The sequence below is a fragment of the Chelonia mydas genome, chromosome 8, assembly GCF_015237465.2.
Source record: "Chelonia mydas isolate rCheMyd1 chromosome 8, rCheMyd1.pri.v2, whole genome shotgun sequence".
NCBI lineage: Eukaryota > Metazoa > Chordata > Testudines > Cheloniidae > Chelonia > Chelonia mydas.
The window spans coordinates 104,383,566-104,402,014 of NC_057854.1; the positions used below are offsets into that span (position 1 = coordinate 104,383,566).

The window sequence follows — 18,449 nt, forward strand, 5'->3', positions numbered from 1 at the left end:
AACTCTTGACTATTGTTTAATATTTGTTATTATAACTCAGTCTCACTATCCAGAGAAACCGCTGATCGTTTTTCAAATCTTGCTAAGTTATGGCGTCAGTGACATCCAGTGGCAGTGAGTTCCACCGGATATGTGTGTATTTCCTTTTCTTCATTTTGCGTTTGTCCACTTTCATTGTCACTGAACTGCCCCTTTATTCTTGGGTTCAGACACAGGGTGAACAAACATTCCCATCTAGCTTGCGTATTCCATTCATCCACTTCTGTCCAGTCCCCTCTGATTCATCCCCTCTCTTTTCACCTCCCATCTTTTCTGTCTCTCTTCAGCTGAGTTTATCCAGGCCCTTCATTCTTGTCTCCCTTCTTTGAGCCCCCTCTAATTCTTGCGGAGTAAGGTACTACTTAGCTAGAGTAATGATGGCAGAATACGGCCTTATCAGATTTATCTAATATTGATATTTTAATGGCTTTAACTGTGGTAAAGAAAGCCTGTATTATTTCTCTGCTGATTCACCCTTCTGAACAGCCAGCCTGGCTAACGAGCTCTAGGAACCTGAGCTAAACATTCTGGATTGCAGGATTTTAGCCACTTGTAGTCATCAAAAATACCCAGAGTGTGTCAGGTTTGTTACTATGGGGAGCTTTTCTTTCAAATGTGGAGGGAAGTGGGACTGGGCTGTAGTGCTCAGTGCCTTGGAGAGGAGCGGGGCTGAGGCTCGCAAGCAGGGCCCGGCGCTACCTGCTAGCAGGAAGCGTACAACTCTCTGGCTCTGTGTTTATCCCCTGGGGAGCTGAGCAGTGTTGGTCCTGGCAGCTCAGAAGTAGGAAGGCAAGGCGGATATGGCCTGCCAGTGGGAGACTCAGGAGAGAATTCCCCAGCGTCGCCTTAAAGCCATTACAGCCATACAAGAACTGTCCTGGACAAAGGCACCTAAGCAGGTCCGTCCCCTGGTCTGTGCTGGGAATCTCAAGCGTGACGGTCAGTTACTGTCTGAGGGCGGGTTCACCCCTGTGCAGAGCAGCCAGCCCAGTGCATCTCGTCAGTCCCCCGATCCCGGGACGCTGTTCACTGTATGTTTCAGATCCAGGCCTTCCAGGGCCCGCCAGGCCTTGGCAGCACTACGAGCTACGGCCCAGGTGGGTTTCAGGAGACAGAGGAGCCATGCGCTGCTGTATTGCGCTGTGTGGGTGCAGCGCGGAAGGGAGATGTTAGCGCGCAGCAGATGGCAAAGCAGAGCTGGCACCTGCACTGAGGTTCACTTTGCCGTCCCCTGATCCAGCTGAAATGCTTCGCTGGGCAGCACCCTCCTTCCTGCCACGTGCTGTTTGAACAAAGGAGAAGGAAATGCTCGGTGCATTGGCCTCGCAGCCTCAGGGTCCCAGAGTGGGGAGCAGGGGGGGTTCAAGCTCTCACCCCAACGTAGGCCCCTCAGTCCTTGTGTTCTCCTTTGCCTCAGTGGGCAGGGGGTGAGGGGTTAAATGCCAGGCTCAGAGCAGAGAAAGGGCAACACAGAGAAAGGGCAGACCAGCCCCCACCCACCAGCACACCGACCCCATGGCACTGCTGTGCCCAGCACAGATCAGAGGATTTCGCCAGGGACTCAGCCCGAGGAGTCTGGGCTAGTGGTGAGAGCTGAGGAATGGGGGTCCCCGCTCTGTCCCTGACTCCCTGGGTGCCGGGAGGTGTGGGGGTGGGGGGCAGGTGTGAAGTAGCACCAGGCTGCCTGGGCAGTGCCCCTGAGCCAGGGAGCTCCCTTGGGCCAGACGCAGAGCAGCAGCCAGCCTGCAGCCCCAGGTGTGGCATGGAGGTCGGGGGGCTGTAAGGTCTCCGGTTCCGCTGGCTTCTTCCCTCCCCGGCTGCAGGTAAGTCCCCACTTCCGCCAGCCCCCCAGACTGAAAGCAGACAGAGCAGGAGCAGCAGCACTGTCCCACCTCGCCCCGAAGAGACGCCACCTTCCTACAGCGTGGGGGCCATACACGGCCTGTGCCCTCTGGGCTAAGGGGCTGGAGAGCACCAGGCCGGGAGCCGCACTGGAGAACCCGGGCACCTGTGCAGCTGAGGGCAGAAATGGAGACGCCCACACACAGAGGCCACGAAGACACCAGCTCCCTGCAGCCGGCGCCCCCCCGGGGCCGTGACCTCGCCAGAGCCCATGTGCCCAGTCAGACTGGGCCGCAGTCAGAACCGGGTGGCAGACCCAGCGTCCGCAGGGGGCAGCGTGGGCTCCATGGGGACCTCTCCCCGGGCACAGTGCTGACCCCACTGTCCCCGCAGGAGGCAGCAGTGAAGGGGGCCCAGAAGGCGGCACTGCATTGCCCCCGGTCTGGGGCTCTGTGTGTCAGACACTGTCACACTAAGCAGCTGAGCCCTGCAGCCCCTCAGGGCCTGGAGGTCTGAGCCCAGCTGTCCCTGCTAACCCCCCCTGGGGGAATGACCCGGCCTCCCGACCGCCCCCTGCCCCTCCTGCGGCACTGGGCTTGGCTTGCTGCCCCAGCAGCTGTGCCGCGGCTGGCTCCACGCCAGAGGTGGCTGCATGTCCCTGGCAGGGGGCAGGAGAGACGGGCCGTCCAAAGACACGGTTCCGCGGCGCTTGGCAGGGAAGGCGCGGCATGAAAGCGAAGCCGATGGTGACTCGCAGGCGCCCAGCTGTGCCCTGCCCCGTTCGGCGGAGGGCAGAGCGCGCGTGACGCAGGTGTTTACACGGGGGGCCGGGGCTCAGGGGAGGGCAGGCAGCGGAAAGCGGAGTTAGCAAATTCTCCGGCCGAATTCACTCGGAGCGCGGCAGGGGGAATTGGCCCGGCCCGGGGCCGGGGGCTGGGGCCCTGCAGCCCCATCTGCGTCCCTGCCTCCTGCGCTTCGCTGGAAACATCTGGTCCGGATTTGGGAGGGAGGGCGAGGGGGCCCTCCTGCCGCCGAGCGCTTCCAGCTCCCGGCTGGGAAGGCGGCGCGCAGCTCCGCCTGCCCCGAGCCCGGCCCAGCGCGCGTCTGCGGCCGCCGGGCTCGCCAGGCTCGGGGCGCGCTCCCCGGCTCCTGAGCTCGGGCCGAGCGGAGCCGAGCCGGGCCCGGCGAGCCCGGATCAGCGGGTTCCAGCGCCTCGGGCTCGGCCCCGGCGGAGCCTGTGCGCAGGGCTCGGGGTCTGTCCATGGTGCTGCGTGCGCGCCCGGGGTGGGTGGGTGTGTCCCCGCCTGTCTCCACGGCGCGCCCGGTGTGTGTGTGTGATTGTCCCCAGGCGGCGGGGGTGTAGCTGTCCGTGTCCAGGGCTCTGCGTGTCCCCGGGGCGGTGTGTAGCCGTGTCTCCAGGCTGGTGCGTGTGTGTGTCTAGATCTGCGTGCAGGGCTCTGAGTGTGTCTCCAGGGGGTGTGTGTCTCTCCATGGCGGGGTGTGTGTGTATCTAGCTATGTCCATGGCTGTATGTGTGTGTGTGTGTCTCTCCATGGCGGGGTGTATCTCTGTGTGTGTGTGTGTGTGTGTCTCCAAGGCGATGTGTGTGTGTGTATCTAGCTATGTCCATGGCTGTATGTGTGTGTGTGTGTCTCCAAGGCGGGGTGTGTGTGGCCGTGTCCATGGCTCTGCGTGCCCGTGGCGGGCCCGGCTCCCCGCCCCCGGCTGACACCAGGCTGTGTTTACACGCGCACTGAAGGAACGCGGAGCACACTCCCCCCAGCCCCAGGAGGGCGCGGGGCCGCGGCACAGGGGGCCTCGGGGCTGGAGCCGGCCGGCGGGGGGCGGGGCCGGCCGGCGGGGCGGGGCTTGCCTGGTTTTGCCCCCCAGCCTCCCAAACTTTCCGGCAACTCGGCAGCAGAAGCCCCGCGAAGCAGCCGCCGCGTCCCCAGCGGAGCCCGGGCGGGGAAGGAGCAGCGGGGCCCGCGGGCTGGATCCGGGCTGCCCTGGGCTGACGCAACGTCCCCGCGGGGATCCACCTGGCCGGGCTGGGAGCCGGCCCCGGGCGGCATGGAGGGGGTAAGGGGCGGGGTGCAGAGCCAGGGGGCACCGGGGGGCGCAGAGCCAGCTGGGGGGGGGCACAGAGTCACTGGAGGGCGAGGGGCGCAGAGCCAGTGAGGGGGCGCAGAACCAGCTGGGGGAACCGGGGGGCGCAGAGCCTGGGGGCCGGCGGCGGTCGGGCTGGGGGGCGCCGGAGGCGGCGCTTTGCCCCCCGTGCGCTGGTTGTTGCCGGTCCGGGAGACCGGGCGGAGCTGGCTCCGGGGGGCTCAGAGCGCTGGGGGGCGGGGAGGGGTCAGTGAGGGGCGCTGCCCGGGGGTCGGTACATGGGGAGGGGGGTATGTCAGGCGCTGGGGGGGCCGATGTCCGAGGGGGGTGGCCAGGAGCTGGGGGGGGGCGGGGGGTTCAGTGGCGCTGGAACTAGGGGGGCTGCCGCACCCCTGGCTTGGAGTAGTAACAACAAACAGGGAATCCGTGGTTTCCATGGTTCCCGTCATCAGCCCCCCCACTGTCAAAATTGTTCCAGCACCGCTGGGAGGCGGTGCCCGGGGGGGGCGGAATGTCCAAGGCAGTACAGGGGTGGGGGCGGTGCCCAGGGAAGGGGGATGCCCTGGGGGCGGTGCCCGGGGGGGGCTGGGTCATGGGGCCCCCTCGCCTCCCCGTGGGCCCAGGGTAGCTCCGCTCCTTGGTTACGTTAGTTGCTCTGAGGCTCGGCGAGCCCGACGCGCATCTTCCCGCCTCGGGGCGCCCCAGGCCGGCGGGGGCCGGAGCTGCCCGGGTCGCCCCCGCTGTTCCCACGGGGCCCGTGCTCCGCCCGCTGGAGACCCGGGGGGCCGGGGTCGGTCATAGCCGGGGCCGGGGGGCAGGGGGACCCCGAGGGGGGCGGGCCAGGGGGTCCCCATCTCAGTAATTTTCCACCCGGCATGTGGAGGGGCAGGGCCGAGGAGTAACCATGTGGCAGCTGATGTAACCCCCCCCCCCCATCCCGCTGCTTAAAGGAGCCGGAGCCTCTACTGGGGATGGCTTTGGGCTCTGCTGGGGCCACTGGGGGCTCTCCTCCCTGAGAGCCACTGGCCCCCCCCATGGGGACCTGAGGGGGCTCTCCTCCCTTGGGGCCACTGGCCCCCCCTAGGGATGTGGGGGGCTCTCCTTCCTGGGGGGCCACTGACCCATCCATAGGGATGTGGGGGGCTCTCCCCTGCGGTCAGTAGCCTCGCAGAGTCAGGGCAAAGTGTTCTGTTGGGTTAAGACCCTGCTGGGTGTGGGGGGCGCGGGGGTACCTAACCCCGGGCAGCAAGAGGAGCCGTGAGAGCCCCTGACTCCGCGGGCTGGGGGGAGGCATCCCGGAGCTGGCGTGGGGCTGGGGCCGTTGCGACCCGGTCTGACCCCCTGTACAGCCCAGGCCAGAGCCCTGCCCCCGGTCACTCCTCTTAGACAAACAGCCAACTTCGGTTTAGGTTGCCAGCCCTGGAGAATCCACCCGACCCTGGGGAAATTGTTCCAACAGATAATTACTCTGGCCGTGAAACATGCACACCTTATTGCCAGTCCGTCTGGCCTCAGCCTGCAGCCGCTGACGGGGGGAGGAGGGGGCCGTGATGGGGTGGCGCTGGCGGAGGGTGCCAGGCCGTGGATCTGGTCAGTCACGCCCATCGCCCTGTGTGTGAGTGGGGGTGGGCAGAGCACTTGAGCTGGGCTCAGTGAGGCTGGAGCTTCCAGACGGGACGGGCTTGGAGCTCGTGGGCGCTGGGTGGTGATTAGTGCGAGCACCTGGAAAGGTCAGTGCCAAGGGCCTGGGGGGGTTGGGAGGGAGGGCAGGGCCTGGGGTGCCATGTCCCGTGGCAGACAGAGGGCCAGCGCGAGGGGAGTGGGCAGGTCCGGTTAGTCTGATTCCCAGACCCTGCAGTGCGGCGGGCTTGGCAGACGCTCGAAAAGGAAACAATTCACGATGCGCCATGTGACCCACAGCGCTCCCTGCCCCAGAGGCTGCAGAATCCGGACCCGAGGCTACGTTTATAGGGGGCTGGCTGAGCGTGTGACCAGTGGGGTAGCTGTGTGAGCTGCAGGAAGGGGCATCAGCTCTCATGCTTCAGGGTTCAGCACATGCGTCAGGAAGGCCTCTGGCTCCCTGAAAGACACAGTTCTCCTGCCACCCTCTGGGATGTTCTCCCCCCTCGCCTGTGGTCGGAGTCCAGCCCCAAGCGGGAGCCATACCCCCACTGAGGGTCGGATGCATTCTCCATTGCTGGCCACTTTGAAGTCACAGGAGCACTTGGGTGTCGGGCCCCGGTGAGCCAGGTCCATGGTCAGGCATCTGTGGGTGACGCAGCCCCCGCCAGCCCTTAAAGGGGCCATGCACCCCCCGAAAGGGCAGTTGTCTGGGCCTGATCCTCTGAAAGGAACAGTGTACTCCAGCAGGTCTTGGAGAGGCAGGACACCGTGCCAGAGCCCAGTCCCCTCTGAAAGGGATGGCACCGCTGCCCACCGCCCCGGGATCTAGTTCCGGAGGAGATGAGAGAGCCCCTTTAACTCTTAAAGGGATGCTACCTCTCCCCTTCTGTCTCAGCCCCCTCCATCTCTGTACAACGCCCTACGCCCCCTGGCTAGTACCTAGCGGAGAACGAGAACCAGCGTCCGGACAAATGACAATGAGAAGCCGGGCACACGTGTGTGGCATGGGTGGTGAAGGGGCCCTGGGCAGTGCTGCTCTCAGATCCAGCCCTGCTGCCAGACACACATTCTCGGGCTCAGTACAGGGTACCTGGGTGACGGTCTCTGGGCCGTGCTAGACAGGGCGTCGGGTGGGACAATCGCCGGCGTGGTTCCTTCCGCCCTTGAGCTCTGGGCCTTTCTGACTCGGATTCTGCTCTAGAACTGGGTCTTCACCAGTGCTTGGAGCAGGGCCAGTGGCTCTGATTTATGTCCCTCCCCTCATGGGAGTGAGCAGGGCTGGGCGTGGGGTGGGAGGGAGACAGCAGAAACCTGATTTGCCTACATGCAAATTGCCAGAACCCAATCTTGGTGGTGGCATGTTCCATCCCGGAGGACTGGTAGCTGGGACTGTACCCTTCGCTCACCACTGAAATGCAGCCACCTCTGGGGTGGGGGGCAGTAGCTCTTTGACCAGACCAGAGGTTAGGAGAGGCAGGGGAAGGAGGCTCCTGTGGGGAGGGGAGGGGCAGAGAGGCAGGCTGCGGTGGCCACGGTGCAGATCCAGGGCAGCAGGAGGGAAGGTGGCTTGGGGTGGCTAGTGTCCTGTGTGCCAGGCAGGCTGTCGGTTTCCGTCTCGCCCGGAAGCCCCTCTCTGAAATAGACGCGCCGCACTGCGGGCCCGGTGACTGCTGGGGCAGCGAGATGCTGGGAGAGGTTTTCTAGCATCCTTACAGGGGGGCGGGGGGGACGGGGGGGGGCGACACGGAGCCAGATCCCTGCCGACCCCGGAGCTCAGCAGCAGCTGGGCCCCGCTAGCCATGGGGGAGGGTGGGCTGGGGCCTCCTGGAGGGAAGAAAGGAGTTGGGAGCATGGCCCAGGGCGTTGGGATGGGCTCAGCACCAGGGAGGGGTTGAGTAACCCCCCAACCCTGCCTGCTCTGTGCAGTGCCTGTAATGCACCTGCCCCAAGCAGCCGGCGCCCTGACCAGGCCGGCAGGGCTGGGGGCTGTGCCTGGGTTCGTGCCCCCGCTGGGCCCCCGCCCGGGACCCCGTCCCTGCACCCTCAGAGCTCCTGGGTAGGAGGCAGGGGCTGGGGGTTGGCCCAGGAGCCATTGGCCCTGGGCGGTGCCTCCTGCTCCTTATCTCACCCGCTCAGGTCCTGCTGCAGCCCAGCTGGCCTGGCTCCGGGGGCCCTGCACCCTGCTCCAGCCCCACCTCCTCCCTGCAGGCCAACGCCCCCACCCCGGCCTGCTCCAGGCCCTGCCAGGGGGTGGCCCCACTCCCCCGGCACCTCCCCGGCCCTAGCTCGCCCTCCGGCGGGGGCTGGAGCCATGCTGGGCTGCAGACAAGGGGCAGGGGGGTGCGGGGCACTGTTGAGGTGGTGCTGAGTCTGGGCCCTGGCCAGAGGGCTCCTGGCAGCCCGGCGAGCTCCGGGCATGGCACGGTGACAGCGAGGCAGGGCTTGGTCAGGGCCCGAGCAGGGCTGTGACAGTGAGCAGGGCAGCCCGAGCGTGCGGCCCGCTGAGGAATGGGGGGTGGCAGCACCCCCCCAGGTCTGGCAGCAGCTGGTCCCTGGCAGCGGCTGCCAGCTCCGACCCAGGCAGTAGCATGCAGGGGGCAGCGGGGCAGAAGGAAATCGCCTCCCATCTGTGCCCTCCACGCAGCTGAGCTCCAGGCCGGCCCTGCTCCGGCCGAGTCCCTCTGCCCCCCGCAGCGCCAGGCTCAGCCACGTGCCACCGTCACCTCAGTCTTTGTGTGGGGTGAGCATTGGGCAAGCTCCCCCCCTCCAACTCTCCCCATGCCCCTGGGTCCCGACCCGCAGCCCCCTGCTAGCCCAGCCCTGCCCCCCAACTCTGCCCGTGCCCCTGGGTCCCGACCCGCAGCCCCCTGCTAGCCCAGCCCTGCCCCCCAAACTCTCCCCGTGCCCCTGGGTCCCGACCCACAGCCCCCTGCTAGCGCCGCCCTGGGCCTTCTCCTAAGCATAGCTGCAAGACGGTTGATTCTCTGATGGCAAGAAGTGGCCCCCCAGAGACCAGCCTGACTAGAGGAATGGGCCCTGATCTAGGAATGAATCCAGATTTTGGAGGTGCAGGATGGGGTGCCCCCCCGGGAGGGTGCAGGAATAGAGTGCCCCCCCCCAGGAGGGTAGGAGTGGGAGTGCCCCCCACCGGGAGAGTAGGGGTGGGGGTGCAGGATGGGTGTGCTTCCCGATGAGGGTGGGGGCAGGGATGCTTCCCGACCGGCTCTGTTCCCCTGTGACCGCAAGTCACTCCCGTCTTGTTTCTCCCCAGCTCTCTCCTGCGCTGTCTGTGGACTGAACCGCTCGGTGCCGACGTCTCTGTGCCAGCCGGGTGCAGCCAGCGAGACGGAGAGTGGGCAGGCAGGAGCCCCCGTGGCGGGCTGCGCAGAACATGCCCGAACCCCCAGCCATGGTGGATAAATGCAGCGGGGGGTTACTGGTGAGTGCTGGGGGTCCCATTGCCTGGGCTTTGCTGGGGGTTGCATGGTGCCAGGCACCCTGTGGGTCAGTGGCTGGCAGGCTAAGTCTCTGGGAGAAGCCGGGAAGGCCAGCTGTGCATTACTGCAGGAGGGTTGCGGGGGCGATGCCATCTGACTCCCTGGAGCATGAGAGCTGACTGTTCTGGGCCAGGCTGTCACGAGGGAGAGGCTGGAGCAGGAGCCTGGTGGTCAGGACTCCTGGGTCCTCTTCCTGGTCCTATCCTGATTTGTTGTGTTCCACCACCAACCCGTGCCTCAGTTTCCCCATCTGTCTGGCAGGCTGGCCTGGAGGGGCCGGGGGAATGGCTGGCGTTGCAGTTGCTCTGTCCCGGGGTCTGTCCATGGCATTTCCGGAGGCCCCTGCTGTTCCATTTGCTGTCTGGGCAGCTGTGGGAGGATCGGCAGCGCCCCCCATGCCCCAGTTGGTGCCGGTGCAAGGGCTGGGCTCTGCCCCACGGCACCCTGCTGGACTCTCCGTGTGGTGGCTCTGGCACTGCCCGTCCCCGTTGTTCCGGGGGGGGGTGGCGCCAGGCACGGGATCCGGGCAGGAACTGGGCTGACTCCAGCTTGCAGAGTGCGGTTTAGATCTCGGCGCTGCTGGCTCCCTTGGAATGCATCGAGTGTGCTGATGGGGGGCTGAGACCCCCTCCCTCCCGGTCGCTGTGCCACCCTCTCCAGTTCTGGCTGGGGGCGCGGGGGCGCGGAGCAGGAAGTCTTGTGCATTGGCCCATGGCTGTCTCCGGAGGGGTGGGGAGGCTGCATCAGGGGCTTGGCTGGCAGGGGAGGGCGGGGGCTGCCCTGGAGGTGCCAGGGCTGAGCACAGCCATCCCCAGAACAACGCCTCTTACTCTGTGGTGAGGGCGCTGGACCGGGAGCCAGGACTCCTGGGTTCCCTACTGACTCACTGTGAAGGCTGCGTCCCTTTCTGTGCCTCGGTTTCCCCTGGGAAGCACGAGCTGGATGGTCCCGGCTGGTCCCCCTGGGGCTGTCTCTGGCAGGGCCCCTGGCAGCAGTTGCTCTGAGCCCGAGGGGTGGCCCATAGAGACTCCATCTCCCAGCATGAACTGGGGGGGGTGAGTGTGTGCCCTGTTAACCCTTCGTGGCGAGAGCCCCACCGCGAGGGAGTCCTAGTCGCGTGGTGCTCGTATGACCGCCGCTCGCGGGGCCAGCACCCCAGGGATTGCCCCGGGCCGCGCGAGGCGCCGCAGCTGAGCCGAGGAGCCGCGTTCTGGAGCGAGGGTTCCCGGCCTCGCACGTCCGCCCGCGTGAGGTCTGTGCACACTCACCGGTGGGCTGGCCCCGCAGGCCCCCGTGCCCGGCCCCGTGCACAGGGAGCAGGAGCTGCTGCCGTTCCCATCGGCTCCCACGGTGCCCCTGGACCCAGGGGCCGATCGGCTCACAGGACTGTGCTCTGACCACGAGGACCCACTCCTGTGACCTCTGGGGGGCCTGTGGGTGTGGTGCCCGTGGTATCGCCTTCCCAGGCACTCTGCTTCCCCCTTATCACCCCCGCCCCGGGCTCCTCCGGACGCAGAGCGGAGTCCCCTCCCCCATCGTCGTCTCCATTGTGCTCGCCTGTGGCCCCCCCACTGTCACAAAGGGGCGCTGGCCCTGAGCCTAGTCAGTATCGGGGGTGTCTGGGGCCCACCGGCACCTTCCCTTGCCCCTCTCGTGTGCTGCCGTGGCAGGGTGCAGAAAGGGGGCTGAGTGGGGGCAAAAGGCTGCGGAGAGCCCTGCCCTGCCCTGGGGTGTGGCTGGGCAGATCTGCAGTGAGGGGTGGGGAAGGGGAGAGGATGTCTCTAGTCCAAGGCGCTGCAGAGTTGTCCCCAGGGGTTCCTGTGTGTGGGGATGCAGTGCAGCCTCCCAGGGCTCGGGGTCCCCCCAGGCAGGCTGGGGCGGGATCCCCCTATTGCGAGGCAGGAGGAGAGCCTGGCTCTGCCTCCCCACATGGCCCCCCCCGCCCCCCGCGCGGGCTGGGGACGTGGCAGGAGATGCAGTGCCTGCCTCGGGAACGGCTCCGGCTGCAGGAAACGCTGGAGCAGCTGCGAGCTCAGCCAAGCCTGGACCCGCCCCCCTCCCAGGCCAGGTCTCTGAGGGGCTGGGGAGGCTCCCGGGGGCAGAGGCCGGCTATGGCATTTCTAACGGGTCCAGCTGCAGGTGCCCGCGGGGGCAGAGGCTGCTCTCAGTGAGGGGTGACTGCAGGTCCGATACCCGTGGGTGGGATGCCAGGTCCCGCCCCGCCCTACCCCCCATGCCGGTGCACCCTGTGGCCCTGTGCCCGTGTCCTGCTCCCCATCTCTCACGTACAGTCAGTGCTGATGCCCCTGCCCAGGGCGCCGCCCTCTGCCACCCCCTCTGCCCCAAACTGCCTGCCCCGGAGCCTCCCGCATCTCAGCCTCTTCTCCTGGGAGCCGCTGGCCCTGCCCCTTCCCCTGTCGCTCGCTGCCAGCGGGCACCCGAGCCGGGGGCCAGGAGTCCCCTCTCAGAAGAGGCCTCTTGGGGCGCTGTGGCCCTCGCGGCTCTGGGCCAAGCAGAGCGTGTGGGCTGTGCCCAGCTGGTGACCTGCCCCGCGTGTGCCACGGCCCCCGCTGGATGCACCGCAGCATCTCAGGACCCCGTACTGCTCCCAGCAGGGGAGAGTCTCCTGCAGTGCAGGGAGCAGCGCCCGGGGGCCCCCCTCTCCCTGTCGGCGACTGAGCCTGGGCTCGTCCCAGAGCCTGCCATCTGCCTCGCCTGCCCTCACCTGCCCAGCCCTCCTGTTCCCCTGGCAACAGGCGATAATGTCACCGGTACCCAAAGCAGCATCACTGGGTTCTGGGGAAGGTGCAGGTCCCGGCAGGTCCAGGCGGCCCGGCCCCTCCCTGCACCTGGGCTTGGCTGTAGTTTTATTTTCCCCAGCAGATGGGAATAAAGATCCCAGGATGAATCGGGGGCAGGTCCCTCCCACTCCCGGGGGCCTCCCAAAATAGCCCTGCGCCCCAGCCAAAGGGAACAGAGCCAGGACTTTCCTGGGAAGCATGAGAGCTGGTGGGGAGGGAGTGGTGTGTGCCAGCGAGTGTGTGTGGTGCTCCTACGCACGCACAATCCTGCCTGTGCACACGCGCGTGCGCTCTGCACACACCCGTTCAGAGGAGTGTGTGTGTGAGCTGTCCCCCTGCGTGGGTGGGGGAAGGGTGCTCACGCTGGGTCTGGGCTCGGCTCCGGGCTCCATTTCTGCCCCGGGGCAGGTTGCTCCAGCACATGGGGCCATGTCTCTGCGTCCCTCGGGGATGGGGCATGCAGTGAGACAGAGAGGGGGAGAGGCACCAGGCGGGGTGTGATTAGCCGGTGAGACTCCTGGCACAGGGGGCCTCTGGGGCCAAGCGAGAGCTGGGTTGTTCCGGTGGCTATTGGAGTATCTGGCGTTATCGTGGCTGGCGCGAAGCTGTCCGTAGTCAGGGACAAACCCAACCTCTCGCTGTCGGAGACCAGGAGACCTTCTGGGGGTGGAGTACGCTGCAGCGGCTCCGGCAGGGCTCTGCGGCAGCCGGGCCAGGGGCTGATGGGCGTCGGGGTGGGACACGCCTGGTGGTTGTGGGGCCAGGCTGTTTCCCCGGTAGCTTTGGGAGGAGCAGATTCGGCCAGGGAGCAGGGCCCCACAGCCCTGCCGCTTGTAACAGCCTGCCCCTGGGTGACCAGCTCACGCCCAGCTGAATACCCCACCCTCAAGCCGAGATCTCCCCCTGGCAGGCTGAGGAGCCAGAGACCCCATGGCCATTGCTGTTGGTTGAGGTGGAGGGGCCCAGAGGCTGTGGTGATGGGCAGTGGTATAAACCCCCTGATCTTAGCCAGCTCGCCCTCGTGTTCCCTGCCCAGAGCGCGCGGGAATCTCGCCCTGTGCCTGCTGCAATGGGAGGCCTGGGCCCCAGGGTTGGCACCGGGGCTGCGCTGCACAGGACGGGTACCCCCCTTTGCCACCTTTCGGCTCTGGGCACGCACACCCGCTCTTGCACGCACGCCTGTGGCTGGCGGCACGTGGCATGGCGAGGAAGTCTGCTGCTATGTTGCCCGTTGGGCAGGGGCGGCCGCTGTGGCCCTGGGTTCAGCTCCGGGCTCGCTGTCAACAGGCACTGGGCCTCAGGTGGGCATATATTTCATGCAGTATAGGAGCCCCCGGCGCACACGCCGTGCCTACCTGTGCCCGCCTCCAGTCCCTTGCCCTGCGGGGCACCAGGGGGAGGCTGGCCTGCTAGCACTGCCAACCCCACTGGTCACCAGGCTCTGATGCTGGCTGGCCTCTCCAGCCCCCCCGCCCCAGTGCAGTGGGGCACAGGCTGCCCTCGTACACACAGCTGCTCACGCTCATGTGCCTGTGCATTCATGCGCTGCCCCCGTGCGCTCACGTGCTGCCCCCGTGCGCTCACGCACAGACCCCCGTGCACTCACGCGCTTCCCTGCTCCCCTTTGCCCTGGCACAACTCCCTCCCAGCACCCCAGACACTGCTTTGCAATTCCCTGCGCTGGGGGGAGCCCAGCAGCGACACCTGAGTGTGCGGGGGGGGGGCTGGCACAAACGCCTGTGCGGGGGAGCCCTGGCACCGATACATGGGGGCCTGGCAGGGAGCCAGGCAGGCGTGAGGTCCCAGATCCTCTCCGGGTGAATCTTTAACAACTTCCTGGAAAATACCCAGGCCCAGCTCAGTTCGGGAAGGCAGGATGTCAGTGAGGGGAGGAGGGACTGGAAGTCACCTGGCTGGCCCCCCCCAGCTCTGCTGATGCCCCTCAATCCTGACCCGCAGCGCCCTCTATCCCAGCCCTGGGCTCCCCACCCAGCCCCCTGCCTTCTCGGTATTGGGCTTGTGACCTTTTCTCCCTGTCCGGGAGGGGTGCCCCGGCCCCCAAGCAGGGCTGAGGTAGAGAGCGTCCCGGGGGGGCAAGCCAGCGGTGCGGGGGGCAAGGCGGGAGCTGTCAGGGCTGAGGGGTGGCAACCCACGGCCCTGTTTGGGATGGGGTAGGTCAGGGCCCCCCGGGGCGACTGCTCGCAGCTCAGCTCCCGGCAGCACGGGGGAGTGGGGGTCCTGGGGGGCCAGCAGGAGGGGCTCCCTGTGGTGCCCTGCCCTGGGCCGGAGGCGGTGGCTGCTGAGCTGTCGGGGCCATAAGGAAGGGAGCTAATCCCCTTGGATAGCCTCCAAGGCCATAGAAATAGCATCGTAAACCCGGCTGCACCCGTGGCCCAGCCCTGCCCCCTAATCCTGCCAGCCGGTGCGTCCCCCCCAACCCTCCCCCGCCGGTGCTGTGACTGCAGGCAGGGCCCAGCGCTCACCAGGTCAGCCTCTGACCCTGGCGGGGGCCCGGTGCCAGCCTGGGGTGTCTGGCCCTGCTGGCACCCCCCAAGGCCTTTCCGGGAGCGGCTGCCATGTGGGGTTCTGCCTGCCCGGGGCCGGTCACACTGGTCCCAGGCTCGAGGGCCGAGCCTGGGGCCCCGGATCATGGCCTCCAAGTCTGTGCTGCCCCGAGCTCTGGGTGGGGGCACTGCCCCATGCCTCTGTGGGGCATTAACTGTGCACCCCATTGCACTGGCTGCCCCAGCGCCGTCTCTGCCCTGCCCGGCGGCCGGCTGCCCCAGCACTGCACTGACCCTGGCTCCTCCAGTGTCATGTCTCTGCCCCACACGGCACCAGGGAGAGCCAGGGGCTGCAGGTCGGGGCTGAGGGGCACCAGCAGAGCAGGGGTGAAGTGTGCAAGTCCTGTGCCAGCCCCGGGAGCTGCCGTAGCCAGACTTCTCCCCCTGGCTCTGCGTGTGCGTGGGGGCGTTCAGCGCTCAGGGGGCAAACTCACCCCCAGCCCAGAGAGGGAGGCGAGGAGGATGGGCCCGATCCTGGAGGGGTGAGGCCGGGGAGCCGTGCTGATGCCAGGGCGGGAGGAGGCAGGGCTGGCAGTGCCCGAGGGCCAGGAGAGTACCCTGCGCGTGCCCCGCGCCCAGCCTGGTGGGCTCTTCTTGAGTCCCGTTGGCTCTCGGGGCAGGGGCTGCAGAGGGGCCTGAGGACGGCAGCCCGCTGCCCCTGTGCCCAGCTAGAGGCCGGGCAGCACAGGCCCGGGTGCTGGTACCCCACTGCAGGAGGGAGCTCCTTGGGCCACACTCCCAGCGCGGGTAGATCAGCGGGGGAGCGGGCTGCTGTCTCATCAGGGGCAGCGCCCACCCCAGTGTTGGGGGGAGCTCTGGCCTGGGGGAGCGAGGGGGCGCCAAGGGGTCTCCAGGGAAAGTCCTGAGTGCGTCAGGGCATTGGCACAGCTCCCCGCTCCTGTCCGAAGCGCTCCCGGGTCTGGTCCCCACGCCCCCAGAGGGGCTGCGGTGGATTCTCGGGGAGCCGCCCCCCACCTGCTCTGGGGGGTCGCCCCAGCCGATGGGGCCAGGAGGAGGTGCTTGTGCCGCACCCCACTCCGAGTCCTGGCTTGGGCACTGGTGCCACCTGGGTGCAGGCGCCCCGGCAAAGCCCGGGGGGGGGGTAAAGGACTAAGGGGGGGCGGAGTCCCAGGCTTATCTCAAACAACCCCCCCCACCCCCCCGCCTGCCTGCTGCCGCGCTGCACAGACCACACTTGGCTGGAGCGCGTGGCCCAGCATAGCAAGGGGCCGCCCGGGCGGGGGGGCACTGGGGGATTTTCTGCCTGAGCGCCCCGGGAAAATGGAGTCCGCGCCCGTTGAATGGAAGAGTCAGCTCAGGTCTGGCTGTGCCTGGCCCGGGGCCCACGGTGCCCAGCGGTGCCCTTCTGCACCAGCAGCTGAGCCCTGCCCAGGCCCCCACTCTGCACCCACCCTCGGGGCCCACTGGTGCCCCCAGGAGCGTGACCGCTGGTGTCACGAAGCCAGGGGGGTCTACGGCCCGATCCTCCACCCCAGCTGGGGATGGGCTGCCCCGTGGCACCCCCAGAGCCTGCTGCCTGCACCTGGCACGCTGCCCCGGGCCTCCCCCAGGGCTGGAGCCCTCCACGCGCTGCCCTGGCCCGTGGCACCTGGCGCCAACCTCCAGGCCGCTGCTGTGAGGCTGCTCGGCCTCCTGGGCGCCAGCTCCGCGCGGCACCATGTGGCCAGGGGGCGAGGCGTGGGGGGAGGTGTTGCCGGGGGGCAGCCCCATGGACGGGAGTGGACGCGGCTGCGGCTGTCCAGCTGGAGGGGGCTTGGCAGCGCTGCTCTTCTGTGGGGATCCCGAGGCAACAGTGGGTCCCATGGGATCCCCCACATCCAGTCCCTGGGGCAGGCTCAAGGGGGGCAGCAGGCACAGCCCCTGGCACCCCTCCAGCCAGGGCCTGCTGGGGCTGGGGGACGGCAGAGGGGTCGGGCAGTGCTGGGAGGGGGTGATCCCGCAGGCTGAAGCATAGTGGGTGAGGGCCAGTGGCATGGGGCGGGGGAGTGGGGGTTGACGGGACTACACCCCGCTGGGGTAGCTGGGATCTCGTGCCTGGTCCAGGGGAGACACCCGGGAGAGCCCGCAGGCAGTGTGGGGAGCAGTCTGTGCTCCCCCAGGTCTGGCCCAGTCCCGAGCCACCAGGCCAGAGAGATGGGAAGAGGGGCTGTCCGTCCTTCCTCCCCATTGGGCACTGCCTGCACTTGGCCCCTCGGACACCCCATTCCCAGGGGTGCTGTGGGGCAGAGGGCAGCCAGTGCGGCCTGAAACCCCCCTCTCAGCAATGAGGGACTGGGGGAGAACTCATGCCCCTAGGGAGGAAAGGAAGGGAGCGCACAGACATCCCCCTCCCCAGCAACATGGGGGGCTGGGCCAGAGACCCCGAGGGGGAGCAAGGAAAGGGCATGAATGAATGGGGGGCCAGAGACTTCTGGGGGGAGGGGGAGAGGCAGGGAAGCCGGGATCCCCAGTGCTGCAGGAGAGACCCCCAGGGAAAAGGCAGAGCGGGGGAGCCCTGTGCGGACACCCCCAACCAGGGGAGGGGGAGAGACCTTCGGCAGGAGGTGCCCGTGGTCCGGGCAGGTGAGCGGCAGGGAGGTCCTGGCCAGTGCTGTGCATGCTGCCCCAGCCTTAGCCCGCGAACACAGCAGTCACCAGGCGCGCTCAGGCCCCGCGCCGTCTCCGCCAGCCCAGCTGCTGCAGAGTTTGGTGCCAGAGCAGATGGGGGCTGACCCACCCCATGGGAGGTCTCGTTCTGGTCTCCGACACTGTTTTCACTCTCCCCGCCGGCATCTTTATCAAGATCTCTGGAGTGTCTTGTCACCCGCGCAAACATCCAGTCCCTCTTTGAACCTCACAAAGGTCTTGGCCTCGACTTCCTGTGGCAGGGAGTTCCACCGGCTGATTGTGATGGCCTTTGAGTTCCCCCCTTTCCATTTAATTAAATGGCCTCTGGGTCTCGTGCTGGGAGCAAAGCCCTTTGTTTTCCGTTGGTGTTTTGTTTAAAACTTCCTGGGGATGGATCAGGGTTTAGGATAATAACTGGGTGAAAATCAGCACACAAAGGTAACCCTGTAGGTTTGTGGGTAAATATCAACATCGATATTAGGGGGCGGGAGGCAGAAAAAAGCAACGAAGGAGGACATAAGAGTACTGAAAGCAAAAGCAGGTGACGGCTGTGGTTTATTTCCTGGACTGGGCTCCCGGTGCACACTCACACACACACGTATCTTCCACGCCGTTGCCTTACGCTGAGACAGCCTGGATTTACACTTGGATTAGCTCCTCGTTAACGCAACGGTAGCTAACAACAGAGCCTGGATTATCGGACCAGGATCGTACCTTCCTGCGCTGGAGGGGTCCAAACTGCGGGTGACAATCAGTGAACCCTGCAAAGGAGGGGCCGTAGCTGGGAGATGGGGGAGCAGCCGGGCCCAAACCCTGTCTCTGGCCCAGTCAGTATGTTACAGACTTGGATGCCGTCTCCTCTCTGAGGCCCCTGCTTGTTCCCGTTGCTCATCTCTGACCCCCTCTGGCTCCTGACGGGGTGGGGTGGCTGGTGCTGCAGGTAGCGTCCAGCTGAGGCTGCCCCACTGATTTCTAGGGTCTGGGTAGTGGGGACTGTCGTTCCCCCCGGTCTGTGGTTTGGGGCCAGAACAACCACCGTGGCTGTGACTGCACAGGGCTGCAGGGGGCCCAGCCACACCCAGCGCGGGGGCAAGAGGGGGACATGCCTGGGGGCTGTTTGCGTAGTTCCTCAGGCATCTGATGGGAGCTCGGATGCAGGTGGTGACGGCCCGCATGGGGCAGCTTTACAATTAGCATTTCGGGTCACCCACCTCCCCGTCCCCTGGGCATTTCCTTGCCCCCCGCAGCCCCATGCTGCTGGCTTCTCTCTGGCTTTGCCAGAGCTGGCGAGTGGGGGCGGGCCGGGGCCGACCCGGAGGCGCGTGCTGCCTGGCGAGCTGGCGCCCACG

At 66.8% G+C, this 18,449-nt stretch overlaps 1 protein-coding gene across 3 annotated transcripts in view; it reads left to right on the forward strand.

Annotated features, from left to right (window-relative positions):
- Positions 1-2,672: 2,672 nt before the first annotated feature.
- The window catches only part of SLC6A9 (solute carrier family 6 member 9), a 59,487-nt gene continuing 43,710 nt past the window's right edge, over positions 2,673-18,449 (forward strand). Inside the window, exons 1-2 of one of the 3 annotated variants that reach the window (XM_037906864.2) lie at positions 2,673-2,692; positions 8,882-9,049. In XM_037906864.2, coding sequence (XP_037762792.1) covers positions 9,002-9,049 — 48 coding nt within the window. In that variant the 5' untranslated portion in view covers positions 2,673-2,692; positions 8,882-9,001. Of the gene's footprint in view, positions 2,693-3,754; positions 3,961-7,925; positions 8,351-8,881; positions 9,050-18,449 lie in introns of those variants that run through there. The other 2 variants (XM_037906862.2, XM_037906863.2) reach the window with 2 other exon arrangements.